Below are 19,624 nucleotides of genomic sequence, written 5' to 3'. Positions count from 1 at the left end.
TCACTGTATTAACGTGACCTATTACTTTGATTTATTTTCTTGCTGTTGAATCACTCTTTATTTCCTGGGATAAGTCCCACTAAGTCATGGAGTGTAATCCTTTTAATGTTCTATGAATCATAATACTTTATGACCCAGTATTATAAATAACATTGCATCATGTTTGTTATATTCTGTTCTTTAGAAGCAAGGCATTAGGTGCAGCCCATACTCACAGGGAGAGGACTACACAGCGTCATGAGTACCACAGGCAGGGCTCACTGGGAGCCGTGTCAGAAGCTGCCTATCAGAGTCACCTGGGGATTGATTATATTATTCTTTCAGCCGCTTTGCACACACACAACAATAACAACAATAAAGAAAACTTTACACTAGTGGGTTTATAGGTGTTTTCCCAAATATGCAAGAAATAGGTCATCCTGAGCTTACAAGTATCTTCCAGAGAATAGAAAAGAAGAAACGCTCTCTAGTTTACTCCATTAAGCTAGTCCATCCTTGATACCAAAACAGAAATAGAAAGTAAGAAAAAGGAAAAGATAGGTCAATTACATGCATGAATAGAGATGTTAAAGTGTTTAATATTTTATTAGCAAACCTAATCCAGCAACATATAAAAAACAAAGTTCTTCTAATGTAACTCACCATATTAGTAGATGAAAGGAGAAAAGACATGTATAATCTTTTCAACAAAGAGAAAACATCTGACAAAACTCACTATCTGTTTATGATTTAAAATAAAAAAAACAAAACAAAACAAGGTTTCTCATCAAGCTAGGTATAAAAGGGAATTTTCGTCCCCTGGTAAAGAAATCTTCCAAAAACCTACAGCAAAAGTTATACTTAAAGGTGAATCCTTAGACACAGTCCCACTAAAACAAGAACTAAACAATAATTCCTACTGTCATTTGCTTCTATTTAACACTGCACTGGAGGTCCTAGTCAATAGAGTAAAACAAGAAAAACCAATCAAATGTAAAAATTGAAAAGGAAGAAACAAAATTGTCAATTGCTTCATCTTCATTTACATAAAAACCTCATTATTATTAGAATTAGTTATGAAAATAAGATTCCTACAAGAAGTAAATTGCATCCGCATACTCCATCTACACACTTCTAGAAAGTGCAACTTTTAGAATAGCAATAAAAGCAAGCTACTTAGGTATACATCTAACAAAAGGTGTGCTAGCAGAAAAAATTATAATATTGTATTGAAAGTCATTAACAAAGAGCAGAATCAGTGGAAAGTTATATCACCTTTATGGATGAGAAAATTCTTAAAGATGTCAGATTCACCAAAAATGATCTATAAATTTAAACACCATCAAGACTCCAGTACAAATTTTCATGTGACTTGGTGAGCTGATTCTAATATGTTTATGGAAAACAAATAGGCCAGGAATAAACCAAGATAATTTGAAAGAAAATCAAGGCAGGGAGACTTGCCCTACTAGATTTCAAGATGTTTTATTAAACTATAGTACTCAAGACAGCGTAGTATTGGTATAAGGAGGGAGAAATAAACAAGTCTACAGAACAGAGGAGGGAGCTCAGAAGCAGACTCACTAGAGACGATTTATCATCCAGATGATTGCTAGAACGACTGGTTATAAAAAATTGCACTGGATCTCTACTTCACACCATTTCCACAGTAAACAGATTCTAGCAGAACTTTAAATGCAGGGGGTGGGTATAGCTCAAGTGGTAGAGTGCATGCTGAGCATGCATGAGGTCCTGGGGTTTGAACCCAGCACCTCCTCTAAGAATAAATAAACCTGATTACCTCCCCCCACCAAAAGAAGAAAAATAAACAAACTTAATGTGAAAAGCCAACTTGTGGAAGAAAATACCCAAAAAAAATTTTTTTAGAAACTTAGGGTAGAAAAAGTTTTTTTTTGATTTCCAGATTATGCCACTACTTTATTCTTCATCCATAATTAGGGTAACCCCAGGATTCTTAGGGACTTTTTGGGGATGGGGATGTGGAGGTAATTAGGTTTATTTATTTGTTTATTTTTTAATGGAAGTACTGGGGATTGAATACGTATGTATGCTAGGCATGCACTCTGCCACTGAGCTATACCCTCCCCCCGGAAACAGATTTCTTAAACAAATTAAAAAAAAAAAAGCACAAATCTTAAAGAAAAAAAATTAATTAGACTATGCTTGTAATGTCCTCTAGCCAAAGACCACTGCGAACCCACTTATCTTTGAATAAGTTGGATTTATTGCTCATGAGGCCAGGGAGGACTGTGAGACATGTCAGTAAGACGGCATTAGAAATGACTTACAGGACTCGTGGTTGTGTCAGGTGGTTTGGGGCAGGGTTTGAGGAAGTTGGGCTTTTCTCAGGACTGTGTGCTGTCGGAAGTGGGGCTATTTCTATAGTTGGGTACCTGCATAAATCTTCTCTGTAGGGAGTATAGACTAGAACGAAGATTAAGCTGTGACTGGTCCAACAGCTGCAGTTACTCTGTTCATGTTCTGCAGGAGAACAGCACAGTCTAGCTGACAGTGCCAACCCAGCTCTCGGATGTCAGGGCTTGTTTACTCTTTTGCGACATTAACTTAAAATCTAATTCACAGAGGCTACCATAAACAAAGTGGAAACAGAATCTGTCAACTCAGAGAAGATATTTCAAGACATATACCTGGCTTCCAACCTGGCTTGTTAGGAGCTTGGAAGTCGTCGCTTCATCTTAGCTCCTGTATAATACAGAAATCGTGCTCCTTGGTATTTATTTACTCAAAGGAGCGGAAAGCTTATGTCCACACAAAAACCTGAACAAAATGTTTACAGCAGCTTTATTCCTAGCTGCCAAATGTGGAAGCAACCAAGATGCCCTTGCTAGGTGAAACTACAGAAACAGTAAAAAAAAACCAGTGGGTGCCAGGGATTTGGGGTGAGGGAGGGATGACGAGGCAGAGCACAGGTGATCAGGGCCGTGAAATCGTTCTGAAATCTACAGTGGTGGATACATGTCTTCATGCATTTGTCACAACATGCAACACCAGGCGTGAACCCAAAGGTAAACCGTGGACTTTGAGTGATGACGATGGAGGTTCATTGGTCGTAACAAGGGTACCACTCTGGTGGGGGATGTCGAGTGTGTGTGGAGGGGGGACAAAGGGAACTCTCTTTCCTTTTTGCTCAGTTTTGCTGTGAAGCTAAAAATGCTCTAGAAAATAAAGTTAATTAATTGAAAAGATACTAAATATGCAGGGATTACTGTTGCAAATATATAAAGAATTCCTACAAATCAATAAGATAAAAGACAAGGGAGGGTATAGCTCAGTGGCAGAGTGTGTGCTTAGCATGCATGAGGTTCTGGGTTCAATCCCCAGTACCTCCATTAAAAAATAAATAAAATAAAAATAAATAAACCTAATTACCCCCAAAAAATAAGATAAAAGAAAAATAAAACAATAGAAAACTGGACAGAAAACTGAACTGATGAGAAGTCCAGATCCAGTAGGATCAAGGAAGCCACTTTTCCTCGTACTGATCAGCCCGGGTTTGTAGGCACCTGCTTTCTTCTTGGTCCCCTCCTTGAGCCCTGCCAGTGCAGTCTCTCACTTGCCTCTCCACTTCAATGACATTTGCCAAGGTTGTGGCAAAGGGCTCCTTTTAGTCCTGTCTTACTGTGTCTCTAGCTGCCCCTTTGCTGTCCCCACATCCTACAGACTGTAGTTCCTCACGACTCCTTCACAGACACATTAGTGACTTCCTCCAGTCCTGTGGTCTTGAAGATGACCCTTGAGAAGATGGAGCCCAAATTCATACCCCAGCCAACCTTGGCCCTGAGCCCCTGACTCATGGTCCCTGCCTCCCACAGCCCAGCTTCTCCCCAGCCTCCTTCTCAGGAAATGACAGGTGCCCATCCATCCATCCACCCTTTGTTTCAGCTGAAACCTGCACAACCCCCCCTTTCTTGCTCCCTTCCCCATCCCCGAGTCCAGTGCAAGTCCTCCAGGTGCTACAGGCAAAGCTCCATTCATGCCAACACCCTCACCCAAACCCCCACGCCTGGCCTGGGCGATCCCTGTGGGCTCCATCTGTCTCCTCCCTCCCCTATGGCTCATCCAGGACCAACCAAAGGGGCAGGCACTATGATGGTGCCACCTGCTGAGACACTTCATGGGTTCCCCTGTACTCGGGATCAACAAAAGGATGGGGAAACATCATTTCCCCCTGGGCCTAGACCCTCACCTTTGTGTCCGTCCACCTGGAACAGACACTCTTCCCTCACAACCACAGGTGTCTGGTCATCTCTCCCCCAGGACTCAGCTCGGATGCGGCCCTGCCTGCTGCAGCCTTTCACTGCCCAGCGTCTAGTGACCATCCGGATTGTTTGGCCACGTGTTCAGTGTCACCCCCTCAGGACTGGTGCGTGCTGCCAGGCTGGTTCTCAGCCAGGTCCCGGGTGCAGTCTGCCCCTTAATGAACAGCAAATTTTTGTTGACAACTGGAATACATTTTTCTGGGAGTCATGATCCCATGTCACGAGGGGTGACAAAGTGGCTTTTGCTCCCCATGGTAGGCTGTTAATGGCTCCCAAAGATAGGTCCACCTGCTAACCTGCTGTAAATGAGACCTAATTTAGCACCTTTTGGAAGTTCGAGATTTGCAGATACTAATATATATAAAATAGATAAACAAGTTTCTACTGTACAGCACAAGGAACTATATTCAGTATCTTGTAGTAACTTATGGTAACAAAGAATATGAAAACAAATATATGTATGTTCATGTATGACTGAAGCATTATGCTGTGCACCAGAAATCAATACAACATTGTAAACTGACTATACATCAATAAAATACATACATACACACAAAAAAAGAAATAGCACCTTTGATACAGGAAAATGCAGAGCAGGAGGAAGGCTGAGTCCATGGTTCGTATCCCGCAAAGTGTGGGTCCCTGGCTTCACGCAGGAAAGAATTCAAGAGAGGGCCACAGTTGAATAAAAGTAGATTTATTCAGAGAGATACACACATTCCAGAGACAGACATTCTTCTGCTTCCTGGAATCTAGTAGGTGCTGGAGAAATACTGGCAGAAATATTTGATGGCCAACCTCCAGGGGTGCCAGTTGTAGGTCAGGAGCTGTGATCTGTCCTGTCTGCTCTCATGTCTTCCCATGGGAGCCCATGTCAAGAACCATGACAATTAAGTGCAATTGTTACCTCAGAGAGGCTCTGAGAGGTTAAGCAACTTGCCAAGGAGTAAATAGGAGAAGGGAAAAGAATGACGCACCGCCCCCAGCCACAGATGCCCCTGCCCATCCTGGCTCTCTTTGCAGCTGCCAGGGCCCCTTCCTCTGCCCCACGGATGCCAGTCAGGCACATTAGGAGAGTGCAAATGAGGGAGCGCTGCGAGGTGGGGATGGAGAGGGGCGGGCGGACATGAGGACTTGGTGCAGGGACCTGGGTGGGCTGAAATGCTCTGCTGGCCGAGGGTGTCCTGGAGGAGGCTGCCAGGGCCCCACTCGTTTTCATCTTGTAATCTTATCTTTCTCCTTAATCAAGTGATGTTCTGCCAGGCTTTCTTAGCCAACACAGAGCAGCCTGGAGTTGCCAGACCTGTTTCCAGGCCAGCTGTGTCAGGGTGGGGCAGGCAAGTGACGGGTGTCAATGTGGGAGTCAGGAGGAGGCCAGACCAGATGGAGCTTCAGTCGGTTCGCCCCAGGTGCCACTCCACTGCCAGACAGGTGCACAGGGAATCTGGTAGAGGCCAGCAGCTACTCAGGCTCCTGGGAGGATTGGCTGTCAGCAGGGGTGGGGTCAGACTTGGGCCTGGAGCAGTCGGCACATCTGGAGGCAGAATGTCAGGCAAAGGCAGCAAAGGTTTGGCAAAGGATCCAGGGTCGGAGCCGACACCGGGGTATGTGGGACCCATGGGATGAGGGCCAGAGGCATGGACGGGGGAGGGTGGGGAAAAGGATGTGGGTCCACAGGGTAGGAGGCCGTGGGCCTGCGGCCTGTCCTGGCCACTGCTGTGCTGCATGGTCTCTGGTCAGTTATCCTGTCTGAGCCTCACTCCCTGCTTCCCCCTGACCCCGGGACACCTAGGAGCACCCTTGGAGGAACCGTCTGTCTCTGACCTGTGCTGGCCTGGCTACAGAGGTGGAAACAAACCCTGTCTTCCCTCAAGAGGATCCCCAGGCTGGGGGAGGAGGTAGCATGTGGATAGACAGGGACCAGACGTGTGACCTGGGCTGTGATCAGGAGGTGCCAGGGAGCTGGGACAGGGGAACGGGGGAGCTTCTTGGGAGATAAGGCCGGAGCTGAGTCTTTGGTTCTGGGTTGTAGAAGCAACTCTCCCTGTTCTTGCTGGTTCTGGAAGTATTGCGTTCTCATCATAGAAAATTTGGAAGCTACAGAAAGATGCTGAGAAGTCAATAAAAAGGGCAGGGCACTCAGTGATGCCGGTGGAGGAGGGGTTGTGGGGCCACACACACAGAGATTAGAGGCACGCTTGATGTGCCCAGTTTTGCAGCCCTAGTTTGGGGCTCTCCGACCCTTTTCTTTCTCAAGGTCCAGGCAGTCTTCCCCCCAGCATCCCTGCTGGACTTCTTGTCCCTACCCAAGGCTCCATCCTTCCTCCACTCTCAGACCCGCTGGGGTACCCATGGGCATTGGCGAAGCCAGGATGGGGGATGGGTTTGGGGCTCCAGGCAGTCAGCTGTGCCACCCAGGCTCAGGACCCCTGCCCTCCCACAGCCACCTCAGCCCTCCTTCTTTACTTTGAGATCCGATTCCAGGATCACCTCCCCAGAGTGCACGGAGCCCACTTTGTGCTCTGCGGACATGTGGCACACACTGGTCTCAGTTCCTCTGTCTGCCACCACAAAACCTCCGTGGCCTCTGAGGCAAGGAAACTTCCAAGTCCCTGTGGGGGTGTTGTGGGCCCACACGGGTGCAGGCAGGGGTGGGGGGGCCATGGAGCTGGGGGCATCCCAGCCCACCCTTCTCCCGCCCTGCAGGATGGACCCCTTCACGGACACACTGCAGCGGCTGCGGGAGGCCTTCGGCTCGGGGCGGACGCGGCCGGCCGAGTTCCGGGCTGCCCAGCTGGAGGGCCTGGGCCGCTTCCTGCGAGAGAACAAGCAGCTTCTGCAGGAGGGGCTGGCACAGGACCTGCACAAGGTGGGTGGGGAGCAGGAGCTGGCTGCGTCCCCAGTTCAGTCCTGCTCACCCAGCAGACCCTTCCCGGCCTGCGGTGTGCCACGGGCACTCTACAACCTCGACTCAGCAAACCTGTGAAGCAGCTTTGATTTCTGTCCCCAGTGGGGAAACCGAGGCACGTGGGGGTTAAGTCACTTGCCCAAAGTCCCATCGCCAAGAACTGGCAGAGGTGGAAGTGGAACCTAGGCCACCTGGCCCCAGAACCACACTCCTTGCTGCGTCCCATGGGGGAGCTGCTCCTGGAGATGGATTCCATATCCACGGTGGGGACCCTTGGGAATCTAAAGCACCAGATCCCCTCCCCACCCTGCTGGGCCTGACTCCCGAATGCCACCTCCTTGCAGTCGGCCTTTGAGGGAGACATATCGGAGATTATCGTCTGCCAGAACGAGGTGGACCTGGCCCTCAAGAACCTGCACGCCTGGATGAAGGATGAGTCAGTGGCCAAGAATCTGGTGAGTCTGCGTGCTGGGGAGGGGTCGTGCCAGGCAGCTCAGCCCAGACCCAGGGTGAGTCGCTGACTTTCTCAGGACCTCTGTCTCCTCACGTGGACTCCACTGCACAGGCAGCTGGAGGACACAGGGTCGAGGCTGGGCCCTGGGTGGTCCTCAGTGGGACCTCACTGTCAGTCCCGCACCCCAGTTCACGCAGCTGGGCTCTGCCTTCATCCGGAAGGAGCCCTTCGGCCTGGTGCTCATCGTCGCCCCTTGGAACTACCCTGTGAACCTGACCCTGGCGCCCCTGGTGGGCGCCCTTGCCGCAGGTGAGCCCCGTGTGCTCCCAGCCCAACAGCCCTTCCCAAAGTGGAGGCCCCAGAATTCCGTTTTGTGGTCCCCCAGCCTCCAGGGCCGTCCTTGCATCTCTGTTCTTCCAGCCTATCCCCTGAATGCGTGTGGGAGCACGGCCTCTCCCACATCCCCTCATCTGTCCCCACAGGGAACTGCGTGGTGCTGAAGCCGTCAGAAATCAGCAAGGGCATGGAGAAGGTCCTGGCTGAGGTGCTGCCTCAGTACCTGGACCAGGTGAGGGTAGATCTGCCCCTTCAGTGCCCACATCCTACAACCCCACCTCTGCCAGTGAGAGGTCCTGCTGTATCCCCTGAGCTGTCTGTTCCGCTTTGCAGAGCTGCTTTGCCGTGGTGCTGGGTGGGCCTGAGGAGACGGGGCAGCTGCTGAAGCACAAGTTCGACTATATCCTCTTCACAGGTGAGAGTGGCCCAGCCAGTGTCCCGGGAGGAGGGAGGACATTGGAAAATAGGATGGGGAAGGCCATGGAGGGAGGAGGCAGTGGGGAGCATCTCAGATGGCAATTGACCCAGACAGGGGGCCTAGCCTGTGGGCCTTGCTGGGTAGGATCCTGGGGCAGCATGGCCAGGGGCAGATTCCAGTGGGCAAGCCAGGATGGGCCAGGAGAGGTGTGCCTGAACCATCTGGCCAAGGCCAACTGAGGATGAGGGTCAACTCCCATGTCCCCAGGGAGCCCTCGAGTTGGCAAGATCATCATGGCTTGCCGCCGCCAAGCATCTGACGCCCGTCACGCTGGAGCTGGGGGGCAAGAACCCCTGCTATGTGGACGATGACTGTGACCCCCAGACTGTGGCCAACCGCGTGGTCTTGTTCCGCTATTTCAACACTGGCCAGACCTGCGTAGCCCCCGACTACATCCTGTGCAGCCCTGAAATGCAGGCGAGGCTGCTGCCCGCCCTGCAGAGCGCCATCACCCGTTTCTATGGCGATGACCCCCAGAGCTCCCCGGATCTGGGCCGCATCATCAACCACAAACATTTCCAGCGGCTCCGGGGCCTGCTGAGCTGTGGCCGCGTGGCCATCGGTGGCCAGAGTGATGAGAGCGAGCGCTACATCGGTGAGTCCCGCCCTCCCTGCCACTGTGTCCCCCACCCCAGCTCAGGCCCCTCCACGCTGGAGGCCACAGCCGGGCTTTGAGTCTGGGCCCCACCTGAAGCCTTGGGCCCTGAGGCTCCCTCGACCCCACTGCTGGAGCCCAGCCTGATCCACGGCTCCGGTGCCACAATTCCATGACACTCGTGTTCCGTGTTGCTGTGATCTGAGCCTGTGACCCGACTCCACACTCTGGCCCAGGCTCTGGATTCTCCAAGCTCAGACCCCAGGGTTCTCAGTTCCCGAGAGCTCACATTCCAATCTTCCACCCCACGATCTGCTGCTCCACGGGGCCATGACCCCAGGTCCTGTGAGCCCACAATTCCCGGTTCTGAACTCCAACAGCCTGTGCTGAGCATCCTCTACACTGTGAGCAAAGCAGCCCCAGCCTCCCGGGCCGAATGGCTCAGAGGGTGATGCTGCTGCCCAACGGGCTGGGACCTGGGACCTCAGACCCCAGGGGTCCAAGATCTGGTCACCCTCTGACTGTAAGACCGAGGCTGAGTGGTTCTTGGGGCCTCACAGGCCCTGGTCAGGCTGGGGAACTCCTCACGGTCACTTCTCAGGGCTGTGGGGAGGCTCTCCTCCCTAGAACATCCCCGAGCCTGGAGCCCTGGGTCCCTGGGCCCTGTCTGAAGCCCCACCCCTGGGGCTGAGCCATCCCCTGTGCCTGGGCAGCCCCCACGGTGCTGGTAGACGTGCAGGAGACAGAGCCAGTGATGCAGGAGGAGATCTTCGGGCCCATCCTGCCCATCATGAACGTGAGGGGCCTGGACGAGGCCATCGACTTCATCAACCGTCGGGAGAAGCCCCTGGCCCTGTACGCCTTCTCCAACAGCAACCAGGTGGGGGCTTGGGCAAGACTGGGGGCAACAGAGGGGCCAAAGGGGTGAGACTGGTTACCTCCCCTTTCATGGCCCACTTCTGAGGGTTGGGGAAGCAGATGCCTCCAGCTTGACTATAATCCAGGTTACTTGGACAACGGCTCCCTGCACATAGGTGCCTGGCAGAGAGGGCTGGGGCAGCACCAACGCATGGCTGGCTAGCTGTCTGCCCTGGTCAGGGCAGCCTCCACCCGATGAGGAGGCACCATTTCTGTCTGACCTGCCCAGATAGCCCCCTTTTCCTAAATCGTGCAGAGGTTCTGTGTGGGCAAGCAGAACCCCTGAAGGGGGACAGGGGCAGAGCAGAGATGGGGCCTGACAGGGCCTACACACCACTGCTGCTTGAGACTCACTGCAGCTCCCCACGGCCACATGCCCCCGCAACATGCTCAGAGGGGCAAGGCTAGCTCAGTAGAGGATGGAGACGGGGAGGCCCCATGCTCTCTGTGGAATGATGAATCTACCTGCCACGTCCCTGCCCCCGGCCTCCCCTCGTCCCACCAGGTGGTGAACCGGATGCTGGATCGGACCAGCAGCGGCAGCTTCGGAGGCAATGAGGGCTTCATCTACATGAGCCTGTCGTCCCTGCCACTGGGGGGAGTCGGTGAGCCCTGCCCTTCTTCAGCCTCCAGCCCCAACCCCTAGGGAAGCCCAGTTTGGCATCCCAGGCCAAGGAAGGCCTAGTTTTGCCTCACTCACTATTCAGCCTTGGTCTAGGCCCCAGGCCTCTCAAGGCCTCTGTTTCCCTATCTGCAAAATGGCTCTTTGAATGGCGTGGCTTTCCCTGAGCTCCCTGCTAGGCGGTGGGCTGCCCGACCTCAGGCCCTCACTTCCGTGCCCATGCAGGCAACAGTGGGATGGGAAGATACCACGGCAAGTTCTCCTTCGACACCTTCTCCCACCACCGCGCCTGCCTGCTCTCCTACTCGGGCCTGGAGAAGCTCAACGCAATCCGCTACCCTCCCTATTCTGAATGGAAACAGCAGCTGATCAGCTGGGCCTTGGGCAAGCAGAGCTGCACCCTTCTGTGAGCACCCTGCCCACCGCCAGTGCTGCATCCCCACCCCTCCATCCCTGAAAAGTGGGCGTCGGGTCCAGGAGCACAAAGATCCTCCTTCTAGGTTTTTTTCTGAAAAGACCTCCGGCTGGGCAGGACCTCTGGGCCACTGGTCCAGCCCCTTTCAGGGCTAAAGACCCCCCTGCGGCCTCCTGACAGATTTGTTGACCCTCTGCTTGGACATATCTGGTGACGGAGAACTCATCCCCAAGACTGAGCATCTCTGGTGGTTAGAAAAGACTCCCTTGTGTCTGATCTACAAATAGGCTCCCAAAACAGAGTGATTTCTAACATCTTAGTCACAACTGGTTTGGGGAGCTGGGTTTGTCTGACCTGAAGTGATCCAATCTTGAACTCAGATCTGGTCATTTGGTGGTGTCTCCCTGAATGAATTGTGCTATTTACAAGGACTCTGATGAGGTCTTGTGGAAACAGGAGGAAGGTGTTCAATAGTTGATTAGTGATGTCTGCTATGGGCACATGAGGGGGTTGTTCACATGCTGGCCACGTCTATCTTTCCTGCTGTAGATTCCCAGGAGGTCAGGGCAGGCAGAAATAAAATCTGTTCACTTCTTCTGACACATGGGAAAACTGAGGGTCTAGAGCCAGAACGGGCTGAACTGAGTTTATACAGTAAAGCAGAGCAGAGCTGAGTGATGGTGGACTTTCCTGAGAAATATGGGGGTGGGGGATGAGTAAACAGCCTATCTGGTCCATTATGACCAGCCTCTTGATCTTCCCCTAGTCCTCACCCTGGGAGCCCACTTCCAGTCCATCCAGTCTTGCTTCAGTGGGCTCTTCACCCCTCAGAACTGTGGGAAAGCTGAGCTAGTACCAAGAGGACATAGGATCCTCCTGCTCCCCTGGGAATTGTTGGGATTGGTTGATTCCAAAAGGCACAGGATGGACTCAAAGGAGGTGTTTAACAGGGGCTTGTTGATGAGTGAAGGAAAGAATGAATAAGGGAGCGAGAGGATGGATGGAAGGAAGGAAGGATGGGTGGGTGGATGGATGAAGGATGCATGGATGGATAGATGGAAGAGTGAGTGGGTGAGTAGATGGTGAACGATGAAGGGAGGTTGGATGGATGAATGGGTGGGTTGATGGATGGATAAGACAATGAGTGGGTAGAAGGGCAGGTGAGTGGCTGGGTGATAGGGTGAGAGATGATGGATAGCTGGCGGGATGGATGAGTGAACAGATGGATGGGTAGGTGGTCCAGAGAGAAGATGAGTGACCAATGAGCCTGGGTCTAAGAGATCACCTTTCTCCCCACCCTGACCTTGGGAAGTTGTTTCCTTAAAATAGCCTTTGGACTAAAAAGAGAAAGCCAGAGGGACGGAGAAGAATCAGAGAGTCTCCTGGCCATAGTCTGGGCAATGGGTCCAGTGAACAAAGAATAGAAGACAGAGCTTATTAAACATTCTTTGGGCACTTCTTCTTTGGGCCCTCACCTCATCACAACCAGTCTTGTTCCTTTTGCCCTCATGGTCATCAGTGTTTGTTCCCACCACACCTAAAGTCTCTATAATGGGGTCCTCATTCTGGTCAACAGGAGAGAGACTGAGGATCAGAGAGACTGCGTTTCTAAGTTTCAGAGTCTCTAAGGCTTACAATGTGAGGCTTAGGCTGAATTCAAACCCAGGTATGCCTGCTGCCACAGGTGGGGCAGGACTTCCTGTCCCCAGGCCCAGAGAGTGTAGGACACTTCCTAAGGTCACACAGAAAAACCTGGGCCCTGTCTCCCAAGTCCAGCCATAAGCTGGGCTCTGCACCCACCAGCTCCCTCACACTGCTCCCCTGGATGGCAGGCTCTCACCTCATTGGTGGGGCAGAGTCACATGACTGCATCCTAGTTGCAAGGGAGGCTGGGACACACGCTCTGACTGCCCCTCCCCCAGGAGGCTGTCCAAGACAGGCCACGAAATGTGACAAGTGTACCCTGCTCAGGCCACCCTTCCCAATGCTAGCCTTTTCTCTCTTGGTCATGGCTGACCAGGCCCAGTCCTGGAGACAGTGTTACCCAGATATGGAACAAAGACTTGGTCCTGCTTCTTACAACCCAGAAACACAGAGGTTCAAAGAGCCTTGAACCCTCCCAGGCCTCTGCTCGCACTGTGCCCTCCTCCCAGTGCTCCCTCCCATCCACCTCTGCCCCTACCTCCAACTCCACTCACCCACTGCTCCCCCGGGAGTCTAGCTCCAACTCCAGATGGGCCTCATGGCTAACATGTCACCCGACACGTACCTACAGTAGCTCCACCACCTAAAATCTTGGGTTTGCAACACTCCATATTGTTGCTGGATGCCTCTGGACAACTTGCTTAACTACTCTGAGCCTCTGTTTCCTTATCCTGTAGAATGGGGTTCCCACCTACCTCTTATAGTTGGTGTGATGTTCAATGGGATCATACATGTGGGGCTTAGGGACCCCCACTCCAGGACACAGTGGAGTCCAGACTCTTACAGAAGCTGAGTGAGCACTGGGCAGAGGCCCTGGCTACAGAGTTGCCCCCAGGAGCTTCCCAGGGCTCTGTCACAGCCACAGTTTTTGTGACAGCAGCTTCTCCTTGTCCGACAATCATGGCATCCTACAGCCTCAAGGCTAGGGGCTGGTTCCACTGTGGTAACAGGTCACAGTCCAGAGTGGGCCATTACATAAAACAACAGTATAGGGTGAGCTTTCCTCCCACCCCCACCCCAGGACACCAGGCCAGCAGGAAGGAGGGGCCAGGGTGGTCCTGGGCATGGAGGAACAGCTGTGATGAGGATGCTGGGAAAGTCTGGCACGAGGGGAGTGAGCAGAGGCCAAAGGGGAAGTCGGAGCCTGGTCAGGCTGATGAACAGTTAGGCCGGGGGCCTCCAAAGCCCCTGGACAGTGGCCCTTAGGTGTGGCTCCCAGGTCACATGGCTCTCCTGAGCCAAGCCTTAACATTCTGTAGGTTGGTTCAGATCCTGTCCCCTCTCTGGGCCTCAGTTTCCCCCACAGCAGTGAAGAACTTGGCCCACTCACGGTGCTTCGGCCCTGGGTCAGGCCGGGGTCTGCTGCACCTATGCCTGTCCTCCAAGCTTGCACCTGCCCCTGTGCTCCCTCCTCACAGCTGCCAGGCCCGGGAGGGAGCCTCCCTCCCATTTCACAGGCAGAAGCCAAGGCCCACAGAGGGCCACTGACTCTCCCCAACTCACACAGCCTGTCAGGGAGAGGTGTCAGAGGCAGTGGGGGCGGGGGGCCCCTCTACTTCCTGGGCCTCAGAGGTGCCACTCAGCAGGCCCACCTCCAGACTGTTCTTGCTGCTGCGGCACAGACACACATTGGTGCACGAGCACAGCGATGAATACACGGACCCTCAGGTAGGCAGACGCCGGGCACCCACGCATGCCTGTGCATGCTCAGTCAGGATCGGGGGCTACTGTTTCTGGGGGCTCTTGCCCAGGCTCCCAGATGCCCTTACATTCTGTAAACACCTTCTGAGGGTGTGGAGAAAAGGGAACCCTCCTACACTGTTGGCGGGAATGTAATTGGTGCAGCTACTATGGAAAACAGTATGGAGGTGCCCTAAAAAACTAACAATAGACTTATCATATGATCCAGCAATCCCACTGCTGGGCATATATCCAAAAAAGACAAAAACTCTAATTTGAAAAGACACATGCACCCCCAATGGTCATAGTGGCATTATTTACAACAACCAAGGCATGGAAGCAAACTAAATGTCCATCAACAGATGACTAGATAAAGAAGACATGGTATACATAAATGTGCGCATGCACGCAGCGCGTGCGCGCACACACACAATGGAATATTACTCAACTACTCAGCCATAAAAAAAGAATGAAATAATGCCATTTACAGTAACATGGATGAACCTAGAGATTATCATACTATGTGAAGTCAGAGAGAGAAAGACAAATATCATATGATAGCACTCACGTGGAATCTAAAAACTCTAAAAAATGATACAAATGAATTTATTTACAAAACAGAAACAGACTCACGGACATAGAGAACAAACTTACAGTTACCAAAGGGGAAAGGGAGGGAGGGGTAAATTAAGAGTTTGGAATTAGCAGATAGAAACTACTATATATAAAATAGAGGGGAGTGGATAGCTCAGTGGTAGAGTGCATGCCTAGCATACATGAGGTCCTGGGTTCAATCCCCAGTACCTCTGTTAAAACAAATAAATAAACCTAATTACCTCCCCCGCAAAGAAAAAAATTTTAAGTTAAAAAAAATAGATAAACAACAAGGTCCTACTGTACAGCACAGGGAACTATATTCACCGTCTTGTAATAACCTATAATGGAAAAGAATCTGAAAAAGAACACATATATAGATATACATAGATATATATATTTATATATATATATATATATAACTGAATCACTTTGCTGTATACCTGAAACATTGTAAATCAACCATATTTCAATAAAAAAAATTTTTTGGAAAAATTTAAAAATCTATAAACACCCTCTGCGACGGGGAAGCTGGACCTCAGCCAAAGGAAGTGAAACTCTCCAGGACTCCCTACTGCTGTCCTGCCCTGAGCTGGGGGCCCAGCTCCTCCTGGAGGGAAGCATTCTGGCCTCCAGCAACCCAGCGAACAGCAGGGGCTGCTGGGCAGGCCCCTGCTGCCCTCCCGAGAGGTCTGGTAGCGAGCGAGGCAGTGGACTCCCAGCAGCCCCCCAGCAGCCCCAGTGGGCCTCTCAAAGAGCACAGCTCTGACCCAAAGAGTGGGGCCTCGAGCCCCTGGCCTTGAGCAAAGCAGGGACCAGGGAGGACAGGAGGGAGGCAGACACAGGCTCGCCCACTGACTCGGTCCACCACTGCCAGCCCAGGGCTTGGCCAAGTCGTTCAACCTCTTAGACCCCAGGTCTGGCCTCGCGAAACAGCAAATAACAGTTGCCCTCCCTTTGCTGGCCTGCAGGGCCATTGCCGTGAAGATTCAGTGACCCTAGTGGAGGTCTCTGTCCTCCCTTTGCTGAGGCTCCAGATCCCAGGAAGGGGTGGCCCTGGAGGGAGCTATGGGGATCCCGCCCCCTTGGTGGCCCAGCCTCACACTTCACCCCGACCCCCACCCCAGCTACCCTATTACCAGCTGCACTGATGGGAGCCACAGGCCCCACAATCAGGGGGTGGGAGGCAGGAGAGCAGGAAAGCGGAGGGCGAGCCCAGCCCTCACAATGAGTTGTGTGTGATCTGAGCCACTGCAAAGAGGCCTGGCCTGGAGGGAGCCCCCAGCCGCTGGGCCTGATTCTGGAGCAGGGCTGAAACTGCCTGGGAGGACTCAATCTGGTCGTGAAGAGAGCCTGGGACCAGACACCTAGGGGGAGGCCCAGCCTCAGGGCCCCAGTGCTGGCATGCAGTAGGCACTGGAGACCTGGCTGGACATGTCACTGCTCCTCTCCTCAGGGACGGCTAGACTGCCATCATCTCCTCCCTGACAGCTGAGCCTGGGGAAAGGACAGGCCCCGGGACCAGGTGCAGGGGACTTAGTCTTCATCCTGCCCTGCCTTGTCCCTTGAGAGCAGCAGGGAGAGCTCAGATTGGACCCCCAGGTTCCAACTCCAGTTCTGCCCCTAGTGCCCTTGGGTGCCTTTGGGCCTCCTGTCTGAGCCTCTGTTTCCTCATCTATAAAATGGGTCTGAGGGTCATTTCCAAAACAAAGCAAGTTGAACCACTTGAGTTATATCTGTCCCTGAGGACAATCAAAAACACAAGATGATGAGTTGGGGGGTGTACTTCAGTGGTAGACCACTGTGCTTGGTGTGCACAAGGTCCTGGGTTCAATCCCCAGTGCCTCTGTTAAGGGGAAAAAATACTGGATGAAATATTTTGAAATTTTGTTGAAAGAATCAAAGAGCTGTGGAGCTGGGACCCCATAGCTCAATAGCCCTTTGGAAGAACGGAGTTCCAGAAGTGACCCCGGCCCTCTGGGGGCTGCAGGGGCAGAGCATGCTGCTGAGGGGATGCGCGGGGGGGACGTTCTCATCTGAGTGGCCATCAAGGCACACACCTCAACTGCAGTGGCCCAGTCTGGTGGCAGCCCACGGCTCAGCCAGGGGCAGATTCCAGGCCTGCTCACCCTAGGCTGGACACCTGAGAACAGCCCGCACTTGGCAGACCTCTGAGGTTCCCTCTGGGGGAGTTGTCTTCATCCCAGGCTTTAAAGAGTCCCTGCAAGTAATTTCCCAAACTCCCCAGTGGGATTTCCACATAGCCCTGGGAGGTGGGGCTGTTCCAATTCCCAGGGAAGGGACCAAGGGCCAGGGTGGGAGCCTGGCTGCAGGGTCTGGACTCGGTGGACTGCGGCAGCAGCAAGCAACAGTGTGAGTTAGAGCCAGGCAGGGAGACCCCAGCGCTCCTGACCTCCAGGTGGACCTCAGCCCACACATACCCCCATCCCTGCTCTCCACCAACTCAGCAGAAACCCTTCCTGTCCAGGGATCTCCAGACCCATAGATTCCTATAGGTCCAGAAATTGCACACCCTAGTCCCGGAGGCCCTAAGGCCCCCCCGTACCAGCTCAGAGGAGCATGGGGGAGGGGCAGGAAGGAGCAGGAGTCATCCGGATCGTGCCACTCCACAACCAGCTCCTTTGGACAAGCAGCTGCCCTGCCTTAGCTGGGCTTGGGCTCCTCAGGCCCCAGGGAGTGCAACACCTCCAGCCCAGCCCTGAACCCTGAGCCCTGAGCCCTGCATCTCCGCCAGGGTTGCCTGGGCAGGTCCACCCACCAGGCACGCCATCCAACACCACTGTGTGCTGGCTGCCAGTGCCCAGAGAGGCCCTGTGCCACGGGGCAGTGACGGGAGGGTGGGGGGACGTGCCCACTGAGGTCTCCACCTCAGCTCACGTTCTGGCCACCAGCAGGGTCACCCTCTGCCTGCAATGCCCATTCCTCCCTTTCCAGTTTTGAGAACTCCAGATTGACTTCACCTCCGCCAGGAAGCCCTTCCTGATCCCAAGCTGGGACAGGACCTCCTCTGGGTTCTCCAGACCCTGGGGCTTGCCTCAGATCAGCCCCACCAGCTGTGCTTACCCACCAACTGTTTACTTAACCACTGTTTATACCTTCCTTCAATGGATATTGGCTGAGCCCCGTGTCTGAGCCAGGCTCTGGTCAGTTTAGGTGAGAGAATGGGAAATAGGACTGGGGTGCTTACTGTGGGAGACAGAGGAAGGACCCAACAGCCACAAACTAGGAGGCTAAATGCAGGGGTGGTGGCTACACAAGACATCTAACTTGGGCAAGGGCAATCAGGGAAGGCTTCCTGGGGGAGGTGGGATCTCAGCCAAGGCCCAAAGAGTGAGTATTAGTTAACCAGGTGAAGACAGGAGAGGAGTATCCAGGGACAGGCCTAGCAGGTTCGAGGCCTGAAGATGTGGAGGGGTGGCTGGCATGAGAGCTGATGAAGCAGGTGGGCAGGGCCAGGCCAAGGGTTTGGATTTTATGGGGCTGTAGGGAGTCAACAAGGGCCCTGAGCCAGGCAGGTAGCCACACGAGCTCCTGAGTGGCTCTGTCCCTCCTGGAGAGTCTCAGGAGCTTCACTCCTGCTGGCAGCATGAGGCTCCCTGCCCCCACTAGATCCTTGACTGAGACCGTCAGGGGGCTGATACTCCATTTCTGCCTCCACCATGCCAGGGCCAACCGGGATGACCTGTATAAGGTGACAAGGCCCAAGAACTGAATCCGCTGCTGGGACCACCCAAGGAGTTGGGCCCAGCCTTTGACTCATCCTTGACCTTCACAACACCACGGTCTCATCATGGAAGGCACCCACAACGTGTTTTTGCCATGCACCAGTGCCACCATCTACAGGTGGCCCTGCCCCGCGTCCCCACTCACTCAATCCCCAACATAGCTGGGAAATTGAGGCCCAGAGAGGAGAGGGCCTGGCCCAGGGACCAAGGAGGCAGGCTCCCTACGGCGCACTTCGCCCTGGGCCCGGAGGGACGGGCTCACACACTCAGCCTCCTGCACAGGCACGGCCTTTCCTGCCTGTGAGATGGAAGCGCATAGAACTGTGAGCAGTGTGGACTTCCCTTGCACCGAGGCCAGGGACTTGGCAGGTCCTCAGCTGCAGGTGTGTGTGTTATGGGGGAAGATTCCAGAATAACAGCCTTGGGGGTGTCAGAGAAAACTGAGGCCCAGAGGGAGGGATCACAAGTGCCTCCCGCAGGGTCACCAGCACCTCAGAATCAGGAGCAGGACAGGAGATTGGCCTCCCCCATGCCCCGCCCCTCTTGCCGCCCCGGGAACCCCACACGTAGGCCTAGGACTCAGGGCCCCAGAGATCCTCACAGAGCCTGCGGAGGGCAGGAGGGGATATGGAACAGGTACTACCAAATTCGCCTGCTTGTTGGTGCAAATACGCAGCTCTCTCCTTATTTTCCAATTAATTCCACGAGCATCCCTATGCATGTTAGCAGGGAGTCCAGCATCATCCCCTCCAGACCTCCCCTTCCTCATGTTACAGGAATTGGGTAATCCTGCTTCTAAACCCAGCAAGAAGGAAGTTGGGAAGAATGGGCAGCCCACCAGCTGCTGCTCTATTTTCTGCCACATGGGGTCGCTGTTGAGCAACATCCATGCCC

The 19,624-nt window shown here is 53.3% G+C and overlaps 1 protein-coding gene across 1 annotated transcript; it reads left to right on the top strand.

Moving 5' to 3' along the window:
• Positions 1–5,762: 5,762 nt before the first annotated feature.
• On the top strand, positions 5,763–12,485 carry LOC102508421 (aldehyde dehydrogenase family 3 member B2-like). Its single transcript, XM_032490006.1, is given in 11 exon segments — positions 5,763–5,884; positions 6,987–7,149; positions 7,533–7,643; positions 7,831–7,951; positions 8,125–8,210; positions 8,312–8,393; positions 8,664–8,695; positions 8,697–9,051; positions 9,765–9,931; positions 10,475–10,574; positions 10,817–12,485. Coding segments are annotated over 11 exon segments (1,461 nt in total). The 5' UTR covers positions 5,763–5,825; the 3' UTR covers positions 11,002–12,485.
• Positions 12,486–19,624: the final 7,139 nt, after the last annotated feature.

The sequence above is a fragment of the Camelus ferus genome, chromosome 10 (assembly GCF_009834535.1).
Source record: "Camelus ferus isolate YT-003-E chromosome 10, BCGSAC_Cfer_1.0, whole genome shotgun sequence".
NCBI classification, from domain to species: Eukaryota; Metazoa; Chordata; class Mammalia; order Artiodactyla; family Camelidae; genus Camelus; species Camelus ferus.
The sequence above is the reverse complement of the archived record's forward strand: the minus strand, read 5'-3'. Positions and strand labels throughout refer to the sequence as shown.